Here is a 23,357-nt window from a genome sequence, read left to right as displayed (position 1 = left end):
TCTGACCACAGATGCCTGGTGTGCAAAGCACGGTCAGGGCAGCTGCAGCATGGGTCTCAGCAGGCTCCCACTTCGGGCCGGAATCCAACCTTCATTCCCCACGGTGACAATGGCAGACTTGCCCTCCATAACGGATTCCCATTAAAGGTTTTAAAGTTAATTCATTTCAAATACACAGCAGGGCCTCGAAAGTCCGCCTCCTGTATTGTTATTTTTGGTCACTACCTCGGGGCGGGCGTGCATGCCTGCCTGCTGCCCTCCTTGGATGTATAGTGGTAGCCGTTTCTCAGGCTCCACACCGGATTCCATCCCTCATTCCCCGGCCATTACCCGGGGTCACAAATGGCAGACTTGCCCGCCTCCATATGATTCTCGTGAAAGGAATGTGGTGTCATCTTTGCCCGCCATAACTGGTTCTCGTTAAAGGATTTAAAGTACATTAATTTCAAATACACAGCAGGGCCTTGAAAGTCCTCCTCCTGTATTGTTATTTTTGGTCACTATCTCAGGGCGGGCGGGCATGCATGCCTGCCCGCTGTCCTCCTTGGATGTGTAGTGGTAGCCGTTGCTCAAGCTCCACACCGGATTCAAACCTCTCATTTCCCGGCCATTACCCGGGGTCACAATGGCAGACTTGCCCGCCTCCACAGGATTCTCATTGTAGCGGTACTGAACAAGTACACAGCAAGTAGAAAATGTAAATTAAAAACAAAACGTAAGCTTTTTAACAATGCCATGGAAAGTTGAGAAGGAAGTCACACATTACCTGACATCACTGAGTGAGGAAGAGCAATCTCGCCATGTTGCGCAGTAGTCCAGCATGGCAGTCACTACACAAACAGCTGTTTGCGGTGAGTTACACAGTGAGTTTGGTGTGTCAGTGTGAAGCAGTACTCTAATTACACTCCTTGATTGATGTATACACATACAAGATGTTTTAAAGCACGTTTGGCCTGCAATTTAGCATTCAATGTGATTTATGCCCTTAAAACGCTGCTTTGCGTCACATCCAGATTTTTCCCCGGGACTTTTGGCATGTATCCCACTCCGCCATGCCCCCTTCCAGGTGTTAGACCCCTTGAAACATATTTTCCATCACTTTTGTGGCCAGCATAATTTTTTCTATTTTTCAAAGTTCGCCTCCCCATTGAAGTCTATTGCGGTTTGCGAACTTTTCCGCGAACTGAACCTTCCGCGGAAGTTCGTGAACCCGGTTCGCGAACCGAAAATCGGAGGTTCGCGACATCTCTAATTCTCTGCCTCTAATATTTTCAACCATAAACCCTGAACAAGCATATGCAGATCAGGTGTTTCTGACAATATTGCCAGAACTGACAAGATAGCTGCATGCTTGTTTCTGGTGTAATTCAAACACTACTGCAGCCAAACAGATCATCTGGGCTGCCAGGCAACTGGCATTGTTTAAATGGAAATAAATATGGCAGCCTCCATATCACTTTCACCTCGGGTTCACTTTAATACAAAAGTTGTCAATGTTAAAGCACACACAAGTGCCACATACTGTATATGTTTCAAATCTGCTTTACATATGTGCTAGCCAGACTCAGAGAGTCCCAAACATCTTCTTAGAATCTATGACCATGATGTCAACTGTGCATTGGTGTGAGTATTGGAACACTGATTGGTGTATGGGAGGAGGAGTGTCTAGAGTTCCAGAAGCCAGAAGATGTTCTGGGAATTTCTGAAGTCTAGTACAGTTGGCATATTATGGACATGTTTGTTAAGCTTCATGCTATGCAGTCTTACACACTGCTTGACTTTTATGAACCCCTATAGGAGTACTCACATCAGATATCGACCCATGAGTCAACTGGTCCTATTTTCTTTTTTGTATTTATTGATACTGTACATCAATCAAACGAAAGCATCAAGTTTTGCTTGAAATATTTTATTTATTGTATTTATAAAGCGCTAACATATTACACAGCGCTGAGGGGAAGGATATCCGACCTCAATTATCACAAGCCCAGCCACGCAAACAGCACAGCTCCCCTGCACGCTGTGTGCAGTAAAACATATACAGATCTAAAGCGGCAGGTGGAGGGGGCGGGGTTAAGGAAACAGTGAAGGGGAAGAACTGTCACTTCCTCCCCGCTCATAAATGTTGCTAGAACTGGGCCACAGGGGCCATTGGAGGGGGGGCAAGTGTGCTGTGTTCTGTGACAAAGTCACAGCACCAGTAATAGAACACTTTTAAAAGAATTTAACACCAGGTCAGGGGTACTTTAAGTTACAGGTGTCAAGCATAAGGCCCGTGGGCTTAATCAGCCCTTATTGCCATTTATGTGGCCCCTGCGAGCTTCAAATGTGCTTCATTGTAAGCCGCAACAAAAAAAAGTACACTGCCTTCCCACCCAGGGGAGCACACTGGTGACAGTGTTTTTGGTTGAATTCCACCACTCAAGAAAAAGAGAAAGCCATCCCGGGCCGAGCATAAATTACCATAAATGAATACTGAGTCGAATCTCAAATGAAAAACAAATTCCATATCTTTATTATGACAAGCTGGGTACAATAAAACAATAAAAAAAAATCTAAAATCTCCAGAGGCTGCCATTTATAATGGATATCAACCCCCACTTAACAATAATTAACCACTTGAGGACCCACCCTTTACCCCCCCTTAAGGACCAGCGCTGTGTTGAGTGATCTGTGCTGGGTGGGCTCTGCAGCCCCCAGCACAGATCATGTAGCAGGCAGAGAGATCAGATCACCCCCCTTTTTTCCCCACTAGGGGGATGATGTGCTGGGGGGGTCCGATCTCTCCTGCCTGCATGTTGCTGGCGGGGGGGGGCACCTCAAAGCCCCCCTCCGTGGCGAAATTCCCCCCTCCCTCTCCTACCTGCTCCCCCCCGGAGATCAGGGCTGCACAGGACGCTATCCGTCCTGTGCAGCCAGTGACAGGACGTCCCCTGTCACATGGCGGCGATCCCCGGCCGCTGATTGGCCGGGGATCGCCGATCTGCCTTACGGCGCTGCTGCGCAGCAGCGCCGTACAATGTAAACAAAGCGGATTATTTCCGCTTGTGTTTACATTTATCCTGCGAGCCGCCATCGGCGGCCCGCAGGCTATTCACGGAGCCCCCCGCCGTGAATTGACAGGAAGCAGCCGCTCGCGCGAGCGGCTGCTTCCTGATTAATCAGCCTGCAGCTGGCGACGCAATACTGCGTCGCTGGTCCTGCAGCTGCCACTTTGCCGACGCGCGGTATGAGTGCGCGGTCGGCAAGTGGTTAAATGTATTGAATCAATTTTAATCTATAACACCCTGGTAACTCAGGCGCTACATATAACCAGTAAAATACCCCCTTAAAGTGCTCAAAGTGCTAACATTGAAGGTGCCAGTGCTTGAATATGTACAAAGGTACAGAAAAAGATGTGTGCATGTCCACGCCCCCACAAAACCATGCGGGCGTGCACATACACGCATATGTGCAACATACAATCCAATGCTAAATCTAAATTTAAGGGGGTATTTTACTGGTTATATGTAGCGCCTGAGTTACCAGGGAGTTATAGATTAAAATTGATTCAATACATTTAATTATTGTTAAGTGGGGGTTGATATCCATTATAAATGGCAGCCTCTGGGGATTTTAGATTTTTTTAATTGTTTTTATTGTACCCAGCTTGTCATAATAAAGATATGGAAAAAATGTTTTCATTTGAGGTTCGACTCAGTATTCATTTATGGTAATTTATGCTCGGCCCGGGATGGCTTTCTCTTTTTCTTGAGTGGTGGAATTCTTAGTTGTTTGATTGCCACAGGGCATTATTGAGGTGCACATAGATGCACAAACATGGTAGTGCTCGTTTTTTTGTAAGTGTCATTGGTTGAAACATTGTGAACATGAGTACACAGGACCCACTAGCAAAAAGTAGCATGGGGAACCCTCCTTGGATCCAAACTCCCCATGAGGTTGGTAAAATATACACACCTATGCACCTTATCTCCCACCCCATGGCAATCTCTCCCCACATTGTAGAGTACAGAGCAGTGTAACATATACCTGCTCCAGTGCCATGTTGGTTCTCTTCCATTCTACCTGGTAGCTGCTTTATACTTGCATACCTCCAGCTCCCGTTCATTGACATGCACTGGGAGTGAGAGGTATGCAACATAGAGCATGTGGCTGTCTCAATGCAGTGCTGGAGCAGGTAAATATTTCACATTTTCGCTAAAGTCAATGGACTTATGTGAAAATGTTGTTTAATTTGAACAATCATTTTATGAATAATTCACTTACCGTTGTTTATGTTATGCCGATCACAATAATGAAATATAGATCAGGGAACTATCATTCATCAGCAGAGTTCCCTGATCTAATCTTTTTCTGAGTACTTAGCTTTACTTAGTTTAATACTTGTACCTAGGCACCTGGAATAGAAGCTTCTCTGCCTTAAAACTAACCATTTCCATTTGTTGTTAAGGTTTACACTCACTCACAAGAACAACATTAGCTCTCAAAAGAGGTATTGAGGATGAGGATTGCTTTTTAGCAATAAGTTCAGGAACAAGGAGCAACCTAACAAGCCTAACACAAGAGCCTAACTAAGCTTTCCCTATGTCAGCAGCAAGGTTCTCTCCCTTCTCTAATTACTGCAGCCACACAAGTGAGTGAAATGGCTGATGCTGCCTGCATTTTATAAGGGGGAAAGGGATTCCAGGAAGGAGTGTAGCCTGATTGGCTACCCTGTGCCTGCTGACTGTGATGTAGAGGGTCAAAGTTGACCCCAATGATGTAGTATAGGGGGCGGGTCAAACGCACATATAGTTTGCGTTCGATCGCAAATATGAACCACCGAAGTTCGCGCAAATAAGTTCACGTGCGAACCGTTCGGGCCATCTCTATCAACAATTACATAGTTACAGTTATTTGGGTTGAAAAAAAGACATACCGTACATCCATTGAGTTCAACCAGAAAATTTGGTACAACACTAGCCTGCACCCTCACTTATCCCTGTTGATCCAGAGGAAGGTGAACAACCCTTACAAGGCATTTTCCAATTAGCCCCAAAAGGGAAAAAAAAATTCCTTACTGACACCAGATAAAAACCCTGGATCAACACCACCGGGGATTACTTAGTAATTATAGCCAAGGATGTCTTTCAATGCAAGGAAAGCATCTAAGCCGCCTTTAAACTCAGATATAGAATTTGCCATAACTACATTCTGTGGCAATGCATTCCACATTGTGATCAATCTTACTGTAAAGAACCCTTTCCTAAATAAATGGCTAAAACGTTTTTCCTCCATGTGCAGATCATGTCCCCTAGTCCTTTGTAAAAGCCTAGGGGCAAAAAACTGATCCACCAAGCTTTTGCCCTCTGACGTATTTATACATGTTGAGTAGATCTCCTATAAGGCACCTTTTCTCCAGACTAAACAAACCCAGTCTATCTAACCTTTCTTGGTAAGAGTGACCTTCCATCAATTTTGTTGTGCGTCTCTGCACCTGCTATAAAACTACTACAATATCTTTCCTGTAATGTGGTGCCCAGAACTGAATTACAAAAATACATGTGTGGCTTTGGTCTATAATTATGGCAACTTCATAGCAAAATAATTTCCAGAGGAATGTGCATTGTGTATTGGGGTAAGAGTGAAGGAAGTGGAATAGCAATAGCCATAGCAGCCAGAGCAGCTGCTATGAGGCCTGGGAGCAGAGAAGACCCAGGCTGTACCTCATGTATTCACTATTAACTTTCTTGTGTTTATCCTCCCTTTCACTTTGTCTCAGTACCCATGGACTATATGCAGTGTAGATTGCATGATAATGTAAATTGCCAAATCAACTTATATCCATATGGTAGGGGCAGCGTGCATTGCTCAAGAGTGCCTGAATCTGATGGCCCCATGAAAGTTTTGCTATGGGGCCCCATAATTTCTAGATACACAATTGAGTAAGGGTTTGATTGTATTGAAAAAAACTTCAGATGCAGACATTAAAGTGAAAGAGAAATGATTTATGTTTTTTGGCCCTGGAAGCTGGAGATCTGTGCATATCACTTTGGTTCCAGGCCGGTATATGTGTGCAACCAGGGAAAGCAATTGCCGCAATCACAATCACACCACAATGCAAAGCAAAGTGTTTCCCTCATCCTGACTGCAGTTTTGTAAATCAGGCTAGCATGTTAACATAAAAATTGCACCTTCCCTTAAAAAATACTCTTTGGGCTTGATTCAGAAAAGGGTGCTAAGTGTTAGCACGCCAGTGAAAAGCCACTTTGCATGCGCTAACATGCTTTGCACGTGCTAAGTAGTTAGCACATGCAAACTACTTAGCACCGTAGTTAGCACATGTAAACTACTTAGCACCCTAGTTTTTAAAAAAAAAAATCAGTGTTTATTCAACAAATAAAAGGAACATATGACAGACTATGCAGTGTAGCAATGCGCCTCCTAACTTTTCCAACAGTAGCTTCAGCATCAATTATCACTGTGGAAGATGAGAGGTATTGTTAACAATAATATAATGATCATCACATAATATTTAGAGCTCAGATTGAATTTAAATTTTCAAATATTCTATCTTTTACAATATCATAATTAGCAAGACCAGGGGTATCTAACCATGGAGCTTAGCACCCTAGTTAGCACAGTGCTAAGTAGTAGTTTACATGTCCTAACTACGGTGCTAAGTAGTTTGCATGTGCTAACTACGGTGCTAAGTTTGCATGTGCTAACTACAGCGCTAAGTAGTTTGTATGTGCTAACTACTTAGCACCCTAGTTAGCACACCCAAAGCCTTTAGGCGTGCTAACTGGGTTAGCACCGTTTACTGAATCGAGCCCTTTGTGTCTTGAGCCTGGATTTAATACAATTACATAGTTACATAGTTATTTTGGTTGAAAAAAGACATACGTCCATCGAGTTCAACCAGTATAAAGTACAACACCAGCCTGCTCCCTCACATATCCCTGTTGATCCAGAGGAAGGCGAAAAAACCCTTACAAGGCATGGTCCAATTAGCCCCTAAAGGGAAAAATTCCTTCCCGACTCCAGATGGCAATCAGATAAAATCCCTGGATCAACATCATTAGGCATTACCTAGTAATTGTAGCCATGGATGTCTTTCAACGCAAGGAAAGCATCTAAGCCCCCTTTAAATGCAGGTATAGAGTTTGCCATAACGACTTCCTGTGGCAATGCATTCCACATCTTAATCACTCTAACTGTAAAGAACCCTTTCCTAAATAAATGGCTAAAATGTTTTTCCTCCATGCGCAGATCATGTCCTCTAGTCCTTAGTTAGAAAGTAAAAATTGTATTTGGATGAGAAATTATTAGTCAACTGCCTCTTTACTCAATATCCTCTAGAGGCTGGTGAATATACAAATCACTCACATTATGGCATTTTTGTGGTCTTGAAAGTCATATCAGCTTATCCTTCTTTGCAGAAAAAGAATGTTTAAAAAAAGGATAATTTGTTCAATTCAGGAGTTTTAAAAACGTATTCAGATGTGTTAAACAGTATTAAAATTTTCAAATGGAATAATATTTTCTTTTAGTTAAAACTTCGAGTATGCAATTAAATGTTGAGAATTGCACTTACTTGATCTTATTTTTCCAGCATCCAATGAGTGCCTCATTGAAAACCCTGCATTTGTCATCTACTCCTCTGTTGTATCCTTCTATGTTCCCTTTATTGTCACACTCCTGGTGTATGTCCAGATTTATATAGTTCTAAGAAAGCGGAGGAAGAGGGTTAACACCAAGCGCAACAGTCGGGGAGTGGATGCAGATGCCAACAAGGTAATATGCATAAAATATTATTATATGGTGATTTAAACTTCATAACACTTTGAAAAAGAAATTGCATGTGTTAAGTATAATGTAGGTCATTTTGTACTTAAAATTGACCTGAATTTATAGGGATATGGAGGCTGCCATATTTATTTCCCTTTAAACAAGACCAGTTGCTTGGTAGTCCTACTGATCCCTTTGGCTACGGTGTTGTCTGATTCACAGACCTAAAACAAGCATGCAGCTAATCCAGTCAGACTTCAGTTAGAAACAGCTAATCTGCAGGCTTGTAAGGCTTAGCAAGTGCTAAAAAGTACATAAAAAAGTATCATCAAACTTATTTTGAGTATTTGTTTTGCAAGGTGGGAGTTTTAATGCTATTTTATGCTAAAGTATGAATATGTCTCCTTGGTGAAAAGTTAATGGGATATGGCCTAGAGGCTCAGCAGGATAGCCAGGCAATCTGCTTTATTTCAAGGACATAAATATGTCAGCTTCCTTATCCTGTTCAGTTTAAGGGTGCTTTACCTAAAGAGTAACCGCTCTGTGAGAATATGGTGTGGTCTACAGTAATAATAAGCACTTATCTTGTGAATGAGTAACTTGCAAGGCCAATTTAAATCAGTAAGGCCATTACCTCCAAAAGGAATCATTTGGGAAGCACTACTGTTCATATTTTTAAAGCTGCAGGCACCCAAAGTAGCCGTTATGCTGAAAATATAAATCTGCTGTCAAAAGAAAACTCCATACTAATCTAATCTGATCCAGCCCTGACAGTGACTGGATCCACATGACTTCATCTGACTTGACATTCCCAACCAAGACGTTCAAACTCCTCATTACTTTTACTCATCACATTGCCATACTGTATTCTGGGCCATTGTCCCACTCCCCCTGGCTACACATCATTGCTGTAGTTCACATTGAGAGAGACGGCTATGTTATACAATTCTGTAGGATATGTCATGACCATCATATGGTTAAACAAAAGGTTGGTTGTGGCACTATAATACTCTACTGAAAACTGCCCAGTTTAGATGAGGATAATAGTTATAGTTAGTTTGGTTGAAAAAAGACATCTCTCCAATTCCAACAATAATAATACATAAATTGGAAAGTAAACAATAGGTACCTTTTTGTCCTGCACCCTAGTTGATCCAGGGAAAGGCAAAAAAAAGAAACATTACAAGGCTTGGTCTAATAATATTACTAATATTACTAATAATAATAATTCCAGTATTTGTGTAGTGCTTTTCTCCTGTCGGACGCTTGGAGGCAGTCACGAGAGTGCACTCAGGGGCAGTAGAAGTGTTAGGGAGTCTCACCCAGGAACTCCATACTGAATAGGTGCTGACTTACTGAATAGGAATATATAAATAAAAATATTTTACTTGAACCCAGGTCTCCTATGTCAGAGGCAAAGCCCTTAACCAGTACACTATCCAGCCACTGCTGGATGGCAATTAACCTAGGGGGGAAAAAAATCATTCCCGACTCCAGATGATAGTCAGATAAAATCCCTGCATCAACATTGCTGGGAGTTACCTAGTATTCCACATTTTAACAGCTCTTACTATCTGCTTAGGTGGCAAAACTTTTTTCCTTCATATGCAGATCATGTTTCCTAGTCCTTTGTAGAGGTCTAGGAATTAAATGCTAAACTACCAAGATTTTGTATTGCCCGTTGGGGTATTTATAGATGTTAATCAGGTCACCTCTTAGCCGTCTTTTAAGCTATATAAGCTCAGTTTGTCTAACCTTTCTTGACAAGTTAGACTTTCCGTCCTTTTGATTAATTTAGTTGACCTTCTTTGTACTTATTCTAATATGTCAATGTCCTTCCTATAGTGCTGTGCCCAAAACTGTATCCCATACAGATGTGGCCTCACAAGTGATTTATACAGAGGGAGTAGTATACTAGCATTTCATGATTTTATTTTCCGTTTTATGCATTGCAGAGTTTTACTTTCTTTAGCGGCTGCTGCTTGGCATTGAATACAGTTGTTTAACTTGTTATCAACCAGTATTTCCAAGTCCTTCTTCAAGCCTAATAAGCCATTTATCTTATATTTTGCTCTACCATTGGAACAGCCAAGGTGAATGACCTTACATTTATCTACATTAAATTTCATCTATGATGATGGCAACAATGACAATGACCAATACCACAGTCACCAAACATTTTTAATTCTATTATCCTACTTTTCTGTTGTGGAAAGATACAAAGTTTGATGAACAGGTGATATAGGCAAGCCAAATGACAGAAAGGTACACAGATGGGCTGAAAGGAAACAAAGAAAAAACATGCACACTATGGGCTCGATTCATTAACCAGCCCTAATCCGGTTAGCATGTCTAAAGTCCTTGTGCGCACAAAGAAGGGCGCTAGGTACTTTGCACCTGCCTTTGCACGTGCAGCGCGGTGTGACGTTATCGTCGCACCATTTGTGCACTAAGCTTATAAAATTGCATTGGATGCCCCTAAAAGGTTACACCCGGTGCGACTTTATCTGCGCACCGCGCTGCTTGTGCAAAGCTGTTTACTCGCACATTAGTGTGCAAACAGCTGCTTAGCGCTCGCAAAGCCTCTTTTCACTCCGGCGCTAACACTTAGCGCCAGTTAGTGAATCGTGGCCTATGCAGTCTGTATAATTGTAAATATTTTATTTTTAAAAACAGTTTGCCTGAATTTGTTTTTCTGGTTTATCTTAATGAGTCACACAAACAAAATGTTTAAAGCATTTTACAGTTTATTTCAAGTCCATGTTTCTTTGGCTTTCCTGCCCTTTAATATTAGTTGTTGATTTTTGCAGTTATCATGAAATATGACATTGTGCTTTCTGCATATCTCATAAGTACTTAACGGCAGAATGTGACATTTGAAATTCTTCTAGACTATTGACAAATCTCAGCTCTGCTATTATGAAGCTGATTCAGCTGTAGGAGGCTCTAGGGAATATGAAGGATTATGGCTGCAGTGTACTTATGTGTGGTCTGAAATCACTAATCCAAGTCTTCATCACTTTTATGAATGTTGATGTCAGAATTTCCAGAAATATGAGCAACAGCCCTCCCTATCCAGTCTGATATTTGCCATAGTGCAATAAATTGACTACACTCAGATAGGGCCCTTTTCCACTAGCGGTGATTGCGATGCTGAATCGCAAAATCGCAAATCGCTAGTGATTTTTAAATCGCTACGGTTTGCCTAATAACACAGGAACTGCGGTAGGTAATTTCCACTACTGCAATTAATTTTTTACTTAAGCGCGATCGTACCACGGAGCAATTTTTGCCGTGATTTTGCTATGCAGTGCATTGGATAGCAAAATCGGGTGCGCAATCGCCAGGAAAATTTTTAACTTTGCTGAAATGCAATCGCTAGAGTTTAGTGCGAACGCTAGCGATTGATAGTGGGAAAGGGCCCTTAAGTATTTGGGAGTGGTAGAATTGTTCATTATTACAAAGCAATATGGTAGAAAATCTCTGCAAACATTCATTGATTGTTTACCTTGACCATGCATTTGACACATCCACCACATCTGCATCATGGCTAATAAGGAAGACTGCAAAAGGATTCCACAAAAAAGTCAATATTTCATATACCTAGACCACTCTATACTTAACTCCCTTTTAAAGTTCACCTGAGGCAACATGTGACATGACGAGATTAACATGTGTATGTACAGTGCAGAAAATGTAAATAACCAGGCTGTTTATCTTTTTTTATTGTGATATCTAAAAGAGTTAATTTTCAGGCATGCAAGTGATAGCTTCTCTCTTGTCCGTACCTAGTTGGAAATGTAGTAAATTCCCCTGATGAGCAAATTACAGCATAATACGTTTTTACGACACAATACAACTTCTATGGGCAGGATAGAGATAGAAAAAGGTCGATAGTTCATGTATTTTAACTCTGGGGCCCATATGCAATTAACTTTTTCTTCTGAGTTTTCTCCAAGGAGATAATTTTTCATCTTTTATTTAAAATAACTTTTCAGCACTTTGCAACTGTAAAAGTACTAAGAAGTAGGTGAAAAAGTACTATTAAAATAATTTAAATATTTTCTTGCTTGCTGGTGGTTTAAAAAACCTATTATTGGCAATTTTGAAAATATTTCTAGGAGAAAAGTAAGGAGAAAAATTTAATTGCATGAAGTCCCAGGACTGCATTATATAAAACCTTAAATAAACAAGGAACAGTGAGAGGTTGAGATACTTGCTTCAGAAAACAGCACTGTAGCCGACCAAGCTTGGTCAGAGAGCTCAGAGTAGCTCTTTTGCATAGATAACAACTCAAGTTTCTTAGAGTTTCCTGTACTGGAAACTATATGAGAAGCATATCTGTGCTACTAATGGTCTATTTCTTAGCTGTACTATACTACACATACATATCACTATCTCAAAAGTTTATTTTCACTTCAGACTCCCTTTAAGCAGAGACAATAAAACATTCAATTTACTTTGTCTTATCTTATCAGTTTATTTTCACCTCAGGTGCACTACTAATATTGACAGTATCTGTGTTTTTTTGTTTTGTTTTTGTTTTTTAAGTGATTTTTAGTTTCACGCTTGGCTTCTTTCAACCTTATGTCCAAAGTATAATGAAATTCAAATTTTTAAATCTTGCTCACTTAAATATAAAAGCTTAACGAGAGTCTAAAGCCTCCAAAAATATTTGTTTTTACTTGACAGTCCTCTTCAGCATTAATGCCATAGCTGAAACACCACATCCCCATGGCTGAATGCTCAATAAATACTCCTGAAATCCCCGGGGGGAAATTTCGGGGCTCCTTCCTGGAAGAAACAGATCTTTGCGCAGTAGCTCTGCCTCTACTCGCATCCGTCTGCGCGGATCTTTGCCTTCTCCCGCCCCACTCAGTCTTCTTTCACTGAGATTATGCAGGAGAACAGAGGCGCCAAGAGGACAAAAGGAAGCTAAATGAGCTTAAAAACCAAATTCTTGGTAAATAGAGGAGGTAGTGGTGGACTTACCTCTTCCAAGCAGACACACAACAACTGTAGTAAAGACAGTCAATATATTTTATTAATGAACTCCAAATATGCAATACATTTTGCAGGTTTGCTCCCGCTTCATCAGGCAATAACAACGGAGCAATAGCATATGTGGTCAGTAGAAGAGCCAGGCACCTCTGTCTTTTCTTCCACTGAGAGGTGTGGGGAGAGGTGGAGATCCACGGAGATTGACGCGAATGGAGGGAAAGCTACAGCGCAAGGCTCTGCCTCTCATCGGCAGCAAAATCCACAACCTGGAAAGTCGTTGAATTTTGCCCCAGAAATTCTGGAGTATTAATTGAGCATTCAGCCACGGGGATGCAGCGTTTCAGCTATGGCATCAATGCTAAAGAGGACTGTCAAGTAAAAACAGGTATTTTTGGAGGCTTCAGACTCTCTTTAAAAGGACCACTGTTGCGACAATCTTAAAATTTAAAATATGTGCAAACACATACAAATAAGAAGTACGTTTGTTCTAGAGTAAAATACGCCATAAATTATTTTTCTACCATGATGCTGTCACTTACAGCAAGTAGTAGAAATCTGACATTACTGTCAGTTTTTGGGCTAGTCCATCTCTTCATAGGGGATTTTCAACATGGCCTTTATTCTTTTTAAAGACACTCCCTGAAAAAGATGTATACAAAGTGATGCTGGCAAGCCTCCCAGCTCACCGTACACTTTTTTGTCAGTTGGACAGAGCAACTGATATTCACTAAGTGCTTTTGAAAATAAGGAAAACCCTGAGAACCACCCATGAGGAGATGTGCTAGGAACGACCTGTCGTTCCTGTCAGATTTCTACTACTTACTGTAAGTGACAGCAACATACGAGAAAGGTAATTTATAGCTCATTTTACTCTGGAAGAATTGTACTTCTTATTTGTATATGTTTTCATATATATATTAAATGTTAAGATTTCTGCAACAATGGTCCTTTAACTCCAAAAAAACCTATTACTTAAATAGACTAAAGGTTTGTAGATCTAGGCAGTCAGTCTTGTGTTCCAGGTATCCCAAACAGGCAGCCCATTCAGGGCAGTAATATGCGTCCACTGGGTAAAATACCTGGCTACTGTGTAAAGCTGGCCATACATCAATCAATCAATGTATGAACAGATTGTCCATTAGATAGTTACCTCTCTGATAGAATCTGAACAGAGAAGGATCTATTGCCTGCCCACATTCCAGTTATTTGCAATAGTTTTCAGCATGAAAACTATTGCAAATTGTCCTGCCGCCACCCCCCATGTAAAGTTTCTACCCCCCCCCCACCAAGGGTGCTCAGTGTCCACACAAGCCTCCTCCAGTGTTCAGCATCATCAGGAGTGGTGAGGGTAACCAGTCCCACATAGCTCAGAACATGTGATGTCACACATGTGCCAGTGTCACATGGCCCTGGTGCTGGTGGTGACAGCGGAGACTGGAGAAGGCCAGGAGTTGTGCTGGCAGATAGGTGGAACTATAAAACAGTGTACATGGGTACGGGGGAACTTTACACTTGGGGGGATATTGGCTGAGGGTCTGTCAATTATGGTGACATTGAATGCTTTTACCACACCCAAATGAGATTTTCCATCACATCTGATCAGTCATTTTGACCAGTTTTGCCAGGATAACACCACTCACAGCCATTGCCAGCCATAACCATATATTAGAAAAGCAGCATAAATTCAGCAGATTACAATAATAAGCCAGAACATAGGCCTATAATGGAGATGGACATGCAAAGAACTCCTGTTGCAAAGTTTAAGCTGGCATAAAAATAAAGCAAGGAATGCAGAGCCACATAGTCATGTATCTAAAACTTGATATAGGATTGCAAGGATTCTCACCACTCAGTAGACACTGTCTCTGTATGCCTTCCAACTTTCCAAGGATACAACTCAAGATGAAATTTGCTGGGACCTCTCATGTAATTGTGGTCTCCCTCAGATTATGCACCACTGTGTGTGGGCACTGTGGGGGTAATTCCCCCAAGTGGCTGGATAGTGTAATGGTTAAGGTCTCTGCCTCTGACACATGAGACCTGGGTTCAAATCTCAGCTCTGCCTGTTCAGTAAGCCAGCACCTATTTCAGTGAGGAGTTTCTTGGGCAAGTCTCCTTAACACTGCTACCGCCTACTGAGTGTGCTCTAGTGGCTGCCTCGCAAGTGCTTTGAGTCCAACAGGAGAAAGTCGCTATACAAATACTGCAATTATTATTAATTCAGAGTAGTGACTCGAGTATAAGCCGAGACGCAAAAATTAGACTTATACTCGAGTATATACAGTAGATTGACATGATCTATCAGATGGCCATGTTTAAACACTGATTCTCTTCTGATTTTAAAAGAACTATTGAGTCGAAAAGCCAGCTGGGCTGCAATATTGAGTGATGTATTGCCAACTTTATACTGCAGAGGTAAACAATTCTCTTAACCTGCTATTTAGCTTAAAGTAATGCTATGCAAGGTTTCTTTTAGTATATTTTAACATGCATCTGTCAAGTTAAAATCTCTCTCAATGCACCGCTTGTCACATGACTGCAGAATGCCAGTAACTTTTTGTTCAGTGGCATTAACATGAAACCTCCATCAATTCCTCTAACCCATGGTTGTGGAATGTGATGCTACTACACCAAAAGGGGTTGCAAACCTTGTAAATGGGGTGATCATGTGGAAAAATAATTTGAAAATACAGTTAAATAAAATGGTTCCTTACTAGATTAAACAAAAACTGCTGGTACTTTCCGGATGACCCTCATAATTTAAAATTGTTTCCAGGAAAGGTTTACTTACTATTATTACATCACATACAAGTATTATGTCATAAGTTTATTTTCAGTTCAGGTTTGCTTTAAAAAAAAGTAGCATATCCCTTTCATTTTATTTTTTTTCTGTACATTTTATCTTCTTATTAAAAGCAGTGTTGCTTGCGAATTTTCGCCCAAGTCATTTTCGCATAAAAAAATCCCGTTTTCGAATTCGGCAAATTTTCGCAAAAATCTTCAGAAATATTCTCGTTTTCGACCAGCATCAAAAATTGAAGTAGGCGGACGCTTATGTCCTTATGCGAAAAAATGTCCGCAATAATCTGCAAGAAACGTCGCTATATGCGGACGCTTATGCTCTTCTGTGGAAAAATGTCTGCAATAATCCGCTAGTACATGCATAGCGAAGCTTCGCATAGCGGTACTATGACTACGTGGAAATACGTACGCTATGAACTACGAATTTAGGCGAAAATTAACACGAAAATATTCGATCGAAAATTCACCTGTCGAAACTAAATTAGGCAAAAATTCAGCTAAAATAATTTTTGCATTTTCGCTCATCACTGATTAAAAGCATTACAAATACTACACATAAATGCTACTTTTTATGTTGCCCTTCCTCCACTTTCACCTAGAAATGATAAGTTAGCAAACAAGAAAAACTACCACTTAACTCTTATAATCAGGTCTCCAATATTACAAGATCAAAGTAGCCAGACTTGATAGATAACTAGGCCTTGTTTTTCTCCATGTAGATTGTTTTACTACATTACAGCAAAGTAAGACCTTTCATGTATTTGCAAACACAACTCAGCAAACGGTTGCTTAAAACGTTTCTTCTCTGGGTTGTAAAGAATATGTTCAACTGAATGACTTACATAGTAATATTAGTTTCCTTCAATAATTGGAAAAATGATTTTAGGTCTGTTGTGCATCTGCTTGACAGTTTTGGAGGCTACCATTCTAACTTCTGCCTAAACAAAATGCTGGTCTTTTGGTTGTAATGATAATTGTCCTTATCTTACTATTTCACTCACCTAGAACAAGTGTAACGATTGTAATAATGTTTTGGTGTAGCAACTCAGACGTCTGATTATGTGGTGATCTGCAGAATTACCAATAATACAGACGCTATACCTGATTATGTGGTGATCTGCAGAATCACCAATAATGCAAGTATAGATTACAGGAACACAGAGTGAGATGTGCTTGGTGCAACAGTAACTGATTAGTTTAATGAGACCTCACCAGAGGAGCTGGTGGGTACTATCAGAAACAGTAACTGAATAGATTTAACTAAACTTTACCAGAGGAGCTGGTGGGTACTATCATAAAAGCACGGCAAGGGCCCACTGGTGAGTAGAGAGGTCAGACAGGCTAGGTTCGGCAACTGAGAGGCAGATACAGTACAGAATCAGTAGGCAAAATAGTAGTAGGTATTCAGGCAGAGGTTCAGCAACTAGATCAGATGGGCAGAGGTACAGAAACATTAAGCAATAGCGGAGTCAGAGATAAGCCAGAGTCATACACAGAATATCAATAATAATACAATAAACAACAGTCCTAGTCTTGTGTGAAATCCCTGGTTTCCTCCCAGATCAAAGCACACCGGATACTAGTCTAAGGTCTGAGCGCTAACACGTATGTATTCGCAACAGCAGACCGGTTGCGAGTGAATCATGCAGGCTTAAGAAGCAGAGGAGACCTCACAGCCGCGCCCACTACAATTAGCCAATCCTGAGCGGCGTGAGTCCCCTCTGACGTCAGCCGACCAGCAGGTCTGCTGAAGCGCCTCCTCCCAGCATAAAGGTCCTGTCTACGCGCGATACAGCAACCCTATGTGCTAATGACAATTCCGTCCTGCTAGACACCGGTGGAACGGAAAAATCCTCCGAGCAGGGAACTGAGGTGGCTGCAGAGACACCCTGCGTGCCCGCAGCCGCAGATATTACAACAAGTAAAAACATTAGGCATTGTGTCCTCAAATTTTCCTGATCTGCATACTTGTTCCCAGAGTGTAACTCCATCTATGGCTAGATGATCACCATCACAGCAAGGAAACAAATAATTATAAGAGTTAAGAAATGTAGTCTTCAAAACTTTAGAACCTCCTGAAGTATATTTCTTTCCTCAGAAGAAAAATGGTTGAGCTTTGCATATAACTTATACATAAACAAAGAGGATGCTAAGACTAATTAAGCAGTATGTAGTACCTTCCATTTAGTATGTCAAGATTTCACAAACTCCTAATAATAGATACTGTACACCCACAACACAACCGTGGATACAAATATTTATACCACAATGGAATCCAGGCATGGTGATCTTAAAGGCACTAATAATTACTTTGCTAATCGAATGCTCTTAAATAACTACTGTGTCAGAAGAGTGAGATGCTGATCTTTTCAAATCCAGCTTTTATGTTTTGTTCCTTAGGACAAATGCACTCATCCAGAAGATGTGAAGCTGTGCGCTGTCTTTGTTAAATCTAATGGGAGTTTCCCAGCTAATAAAAAGAAAGTGGTAAGTATTATAACACTGAAGGAAGCCTTTTCAACAAGTCAGTTACTACACTCCAACTGAGAATTCAAACAAGAGGCTGTTAGATGTGAGAATGGAGATACAAGCTTTCACTGTGTTCTAGAAGGATAAGAGAACTAGGACATGTTTAGCACGGCCACGATCTGAAATCACATCACAGTGTGAAGGAAATACTGACTCTAAAGGGCTGACTTAGTAATGGAAAACTTTTCTCTCTAGACTGGGCTTACATCAAAGTCAGGTACAGCTACAGAGACTTAAAATGCAAATTTTACCTCAATCTGATTAGAAATTACAATTAAACATAACCTAGTGAAAAACATATCATCCCAAAGCTCCCAAAGATCAATGCTTCTAGAATAATAATTTATTTTTATTCATAGTGCCATTTAGGTAACAAAGCATCCACACATCAAAACTGTCATAGAGTAGCTGTAGATTATAGGTTATTATTATCATTGAACTTTATGTATAAAGCGCTACCATATTAGGCAGCGCTGTGCAATAGATAGGAGAGGCACTACAACAATAAACAAAGTTACACGGGGCATTACAGTGATAAATAATTGTACACAATATAGAGATATAACAATAAACAATGGTAGATTGCAATATAGAGAAAATGTAGCAGAAAAGTCCATATGGAGGCAGCGATTACCTCACATAGAGGAGGACTCTGCCAAATAGTCTTACAACATATTATTTTATAATGGGAAGAATATACTCTCTCCCTATGTTTTCTTTTCCATTTTATTCTCACATTATACTGTATGTGCTTTTGTATATGCATACTTTTTTGCATATTTAAAGAGGAACTGTAACTAAGGATTTAACTAAGGATTTAACTTCATCCCAATCAGTATCTGATACCCCCTTTCCCACAAGATTTCTTTACCTTTTCTCACCTTCTCTCAAACGGATCATCAGGGGGCTCTGTATGGCTGATATTGTGGTGAAATCCCTCCCACAGTGTGATGTCAGGACCATGGTTCTGACATCACACTGTGGGAGCCTTGTTGGAGTTTGGGAAATAACAGCTGTTTCCAATTGCCCAAAAAAGCAGCATCTCCTTCCACAGACATCACCTGCCAGCAGTAAAAATGTCACCATGTTATACATTTCACAATGTAAATCAGAGAGAGGAATGATCTTACAATGGGAAAACACTGACTAAATAATTTATAAACAATTATTTTAACAATTAACCACTTTACCCCCACCTGTACGAATTTCTCCGTCCCTTTTACCATCCTTTCACCCCCAGGGAAGGAGAAATCCGCTCCCGCTCGCTCTAGCGCGCACTCCCGCTCGTAAACACGCCGCCCGCCCGGAGATCAATGAACGGGAAAATCCATTCCCGTTCGTTGATCTAAGCCCCGCAATGATCCGCTGCTTATCCGATAAGCAGCGCGATCATTGTGAAAAAAAAAAAACCTTCCCATCCTCCTAGTACTTCCTCCAAGCGTCCGGACGCTTGGAGGTCGCATTAAACAAAAAGTTACTGTTGCCATCTTGTGGCCAAATAGTAAAACTACACCCTAAAGCATTTTTCACATACAAATACATTACTTATACACAAAAATTAACTCATTACCTCCCACACTCCCCATTTTTTTTGTAATTAAAAAAGAAATAAAAAATTTACAATAAAAAAATACATAAATAGTTACCTTAGGGACTGAACTTTTAAAATATTTATGTCAGGAGGGTACAACACTGTTCCTTTATAAACGATGGGCTTGTAATTAGGGATGGATGCAAAACTGAAAAAATGCACCTTTATTTCCAAATAAAATATTGGCGCCAAACATTGTGATAAGGACATAATTTAAACGATTTTATAACTGGGACAAATGGGCTAATACATTTCATGGGTTTTAATTACAGTAGCATGCATTATTTAAAAACTATAATGGCCGAAAACTGAAAAATAATGAATTTTTTCCCACATTTTTCCTATTTTCCCATTAAAACATATTTAGAATAAAATAATTCTTGGCATAATGTCCCACCTAAAGAAAGCCTAATTGGTGGTGAAAAAAAGATATAGTTCATTTAATTGTGATAAGTAATGATAAAGTTATAGAGGAATAAATGGAAGGAGCGCTGAAAGGTGAAAATTGCTCTGGTGATCAAGGGGTAAAACCCCTCAGTGGTGAAGTGGTTAAGCACTTTTTTTCAATTATTTTTACTGCAGTTCCTCTTTAAATTAAGTGTTGTACGGTTGTAATGTAAAACAATTCACACTACTGAACTAAATGAATTGCACAGCAGCACAAAGAAACATAAAGCATTTGTGTGGATGATATTATGTCTATGGACTTCTGCAAGTCCATGAAGTTTGCATGCTATGTGGGGTATAATAAGTATTGGATGGTAAATGCTTGTGTTAATAACACATTATTCAAACTGTCTAAAACAAAAACTTAACATATACAGGGCGCTCAACAGGATATATGTATAGCCTTCTATAACTTTTCATAAAGTGCAATCCATACAGTCCAGATCATACAAATAGCAATGGTCTAATAATGTCCCTTTATAGGCAATTTAAAGTCATCACTGATCTTCTTATAAACTTCTTAACGGCACTCCACACTCTCCTGGAATATATTATTAAAATGCTCGCTCACCAGAACAGAAAGCTGCCCTTCTCAGGATCAGCCAACAGCGCTTCTGGCCCAGCCAGTATCTCCTCGATATTGCAGTGTATCTTCCTCTCCCCAGTTGTTCCGATCATAAGAGACAAAACAAGACACTCCAATAGTGTAATACTGTATATATAAGGTGATTTCTACTGCACCCGTGCTCCCAATTATTAGTCAGCACCCAGTGCTCCACCACCTAATGGTCAATAAAGCCTCTCACCAAACAGCATGGCTGACCCAGCACAGACCAGCAGTAATCGCTCTATAGATGGATTCAGCCTTGTTTCTTTAATGGTAGTTCTCCTAGGACTCAGACAGAGCCAGACATAGTGTAAAACCTTCTTTTATTAAAATATTTAAAAAGTAGTGCACTCACATTTAGCAGGTTAAAATGCGCATATCAGAATTCCTTATGAGCTCATGCAGCGTCCCTCGCTCCTCAGGCCACGCCCAACTAGTTTTGTCCTATGACTCATCATGAGTCATAGGACGAAACTAGTTGGGCGTGGCCTGAGGAGCGAGGGACGCTGCATTAGCTCATAAGGAATTCTGATATGCGCATTTTAACCTGCTAAATGGGAGTGCACTACTTTTTAAATATTTTAATAAAAGAAGGTTTTACACTACGTCTGGCTCTGTCTGAGTCCTAGGAGAACTACCATTAAAGAAACAAGGCTGAATCCATCTATAGAGCGATTACTGCTGGTCTGTGCTGGGTCAGCCATGCTGGGCTAGGCCCTGATGAGTCATAGGACGAAACTAATTTGGCGTGGCCTGAGGAGCGAGGGATGCTGCATGAGCTCATAAGGAATTCTGATATGCGCATTTTAACCTGCTAAATGTGAGTGCACTACTTTTTAAATATTTTAATAAAAGAAGGTTTTACACTATGTCTGGCTCTGTCTGAGTCCTAGGAGAACTACCATTAAAGAAACAAGGCTGAATCCATCTATAGAGCGATTACTGCTGGTCTGTGCTGGGTCAGCCATGCTGTTTGGTGAGAGGCTTTATTGACCATTAGGTGGTGGAGCACTGGGTGCTGACTAATAACTGGGGGAGCACGGGTGCAGTAGAAATCACCTTAGACATACAGTATTACACTATTTGAGTGTCTTGTTTTGTCTCTTATGATCGGAACAACTGGGGAGAGGAAGATACACTGCAATATCGAGGAGATACTGGCTGGGCCAGAAGCGCTGTTGGCTGATCCTGAGAAGGGCAGCTTTCTGTTCTGGTGAGCGAGCATTTTAATAATATATTCCAGGAGAGTTTATAAGAAGATCAGTGAGAACTTTAAATTGCCTATAAAGGGACATTATTAGACCATTGCTATTTGTATGATCTGGACTGTATGGATTGCACTTTATGAAAAGTTATAGAAGGCTATACATATATCCTGTTGAGCGCCCTGTCTATGTTAAGTTTTTGTTTTAGAAAGTGACACACACACTTTATTCAGGAAGCGATCCAGGACAAGGAGTGAGAGAACTAATTTTTATTGTCTATTAACCGGTTGAGGAGCGCACATTTTAGGTTTTGTTTGTATATATTATTTAAACTGTGCAACATGTGATATGTAGTTTTTATAGCACTGCATAGAGCCTATGTGCGGTGCATTAAAACTGCTCAACATTGCTCAAATGTAAATAAAAGCTGAGAAATGGTTTTTTTTCCACAATAATGCCTCTTGTACATTATCTTATTATCTTTTGGGAGACACCTATGTCATTTTCCGGCAAAAAATTACTTACTGGTTGAAAAAAAAGTAACTTTAAAGTGGAATATAACCCTGCAGTTCAACTTTGTTTTAAAACATTATTTACAGCATATTATATGCAACCAGCATTTTTTTTACTAGACCAGCATTGGAAGGGTTACACACAGAGCTTTAAAGTTCCATGGAGAGAAATGCAGATGCATCCGAAGTTTAGATAGATACATTTAAGTAAACACAATGTAACAAGTGTGGAATGTGACAAATACTCTGACTTTGCAGGAGCTCCCGGGCACAGAGAGAGAGTGAGTCACATTCCTCACTTGTTACATTGTGTTTACTTCAATGTATCTATCTAAACTTCAGATGCATCTGCATTTCTCTCCATGGAACTTCAAAGCTCTGTGTGTAACCCTTCCAATGCTGGTCTAGTAAAAAAAAAATTGCTGGTTGAAATGCAGGGTTATATTCCGCTTTAAGTCAAAATTTGCCAGGGGTATGAATAATTATGGGCAGCACTGTATATATATATATATATATATATATATATATATATATATATATATATATATATGTATGTGTGTGTGCATATATATATATATATATATATATATATATATGCATGGTCATGTGGTAAGATAGAAGGTGGTGCATTTGGGGGAGGGGCAATGCCCAGTGTTTTTAGATGGACACAAGAGGCTGGCAGTACAAATGAGAGGAGGAGAGAGCCAACGAAAGCTGGGGCCTGGAGGGGTGAGTCATACTTAGCCATCCCTGCTCCTAGTTTCTGTTTGAGGGTGCTGGGGGGAAGGGGGGACTGGACATCAGACACCACGGCATTACACCCTGGTTTGTGTCCCACTCCTTGCCTACGGCTATGAGCACAGGCTCATGATAGCACTACAGACTAACATTCA

At 40.5% G+C, this 23,357-nt stretch overlaps 1 protein-coding gene and 1 long non-coding RNA gene across 5 annotated transcripts in view; one reads left to right on the top strand and one right to left on the bottom strand.

Annotated features, from left to right (window-relative positions):
- Window positions 1-11,335, bottom strand: part of LOC137521470 (uncharacterized) — a 35,655-nt gene extending 24,320 nt beyond the window's left edge. The window contains exons 1-2 of the long non-coding RNA XR_011022129.1: window positions 11,279-11,335; window positions 7,577-7,707 (exon numbers count right to left, since the gene is read on the bottom strand). This is a non-coding gene — a long non-coding RNA (uncharacterized lncRNA). The remainder of the gene's footprint in view (window positions 1-7,576; window positions 7,708-11,278) is intronic.
- Window positions 1-23,357, top strand: part of DRD2 (dopamine receptor D2) — a 593,536-nt gene that overhangs the window by 552,879 nt on the left and 17,300 nt on the right. For all 4 annotated transcript variants that reach the window (XM_068240780.1, XM_068240778.1, XM_068240777.1 and 1 more), the window contains 2 exons: window positions 7,595-7,776; window positions 17,974-18,060. In XM_068240780.1, coding sequence (XP_068096881.1) covers window positions 7,595-7,776; window positions 17,974-18,060 — 269 coding nt within the window. The remainder of the gene's footprint in view (window positions 1-7,594; window positions 7,777-17,973; window positions 18,061-23,357) is intronic.

Source organism: Hyperolius riggenbachi, chromosome 6 (genome assembly GCF_040937935.1).
Source record: "Hyperolius riggenbachi isolate aHypRig1 chromosome 6, aHypRig1.pri, whole genome shotgun sequence".
In the NCBI taxonomy this organism is placed as follows: Eukaryota; Metazoa; Chordata; class Amphibia; order Anura; family Hyperoliidae; genus Hyperolius; species Hyperolius riggenbachi.
Note: the sequence above shows the minus strand (reverse complement) of the source record. Positions and strands in the feature narration are given on the sequence as shown.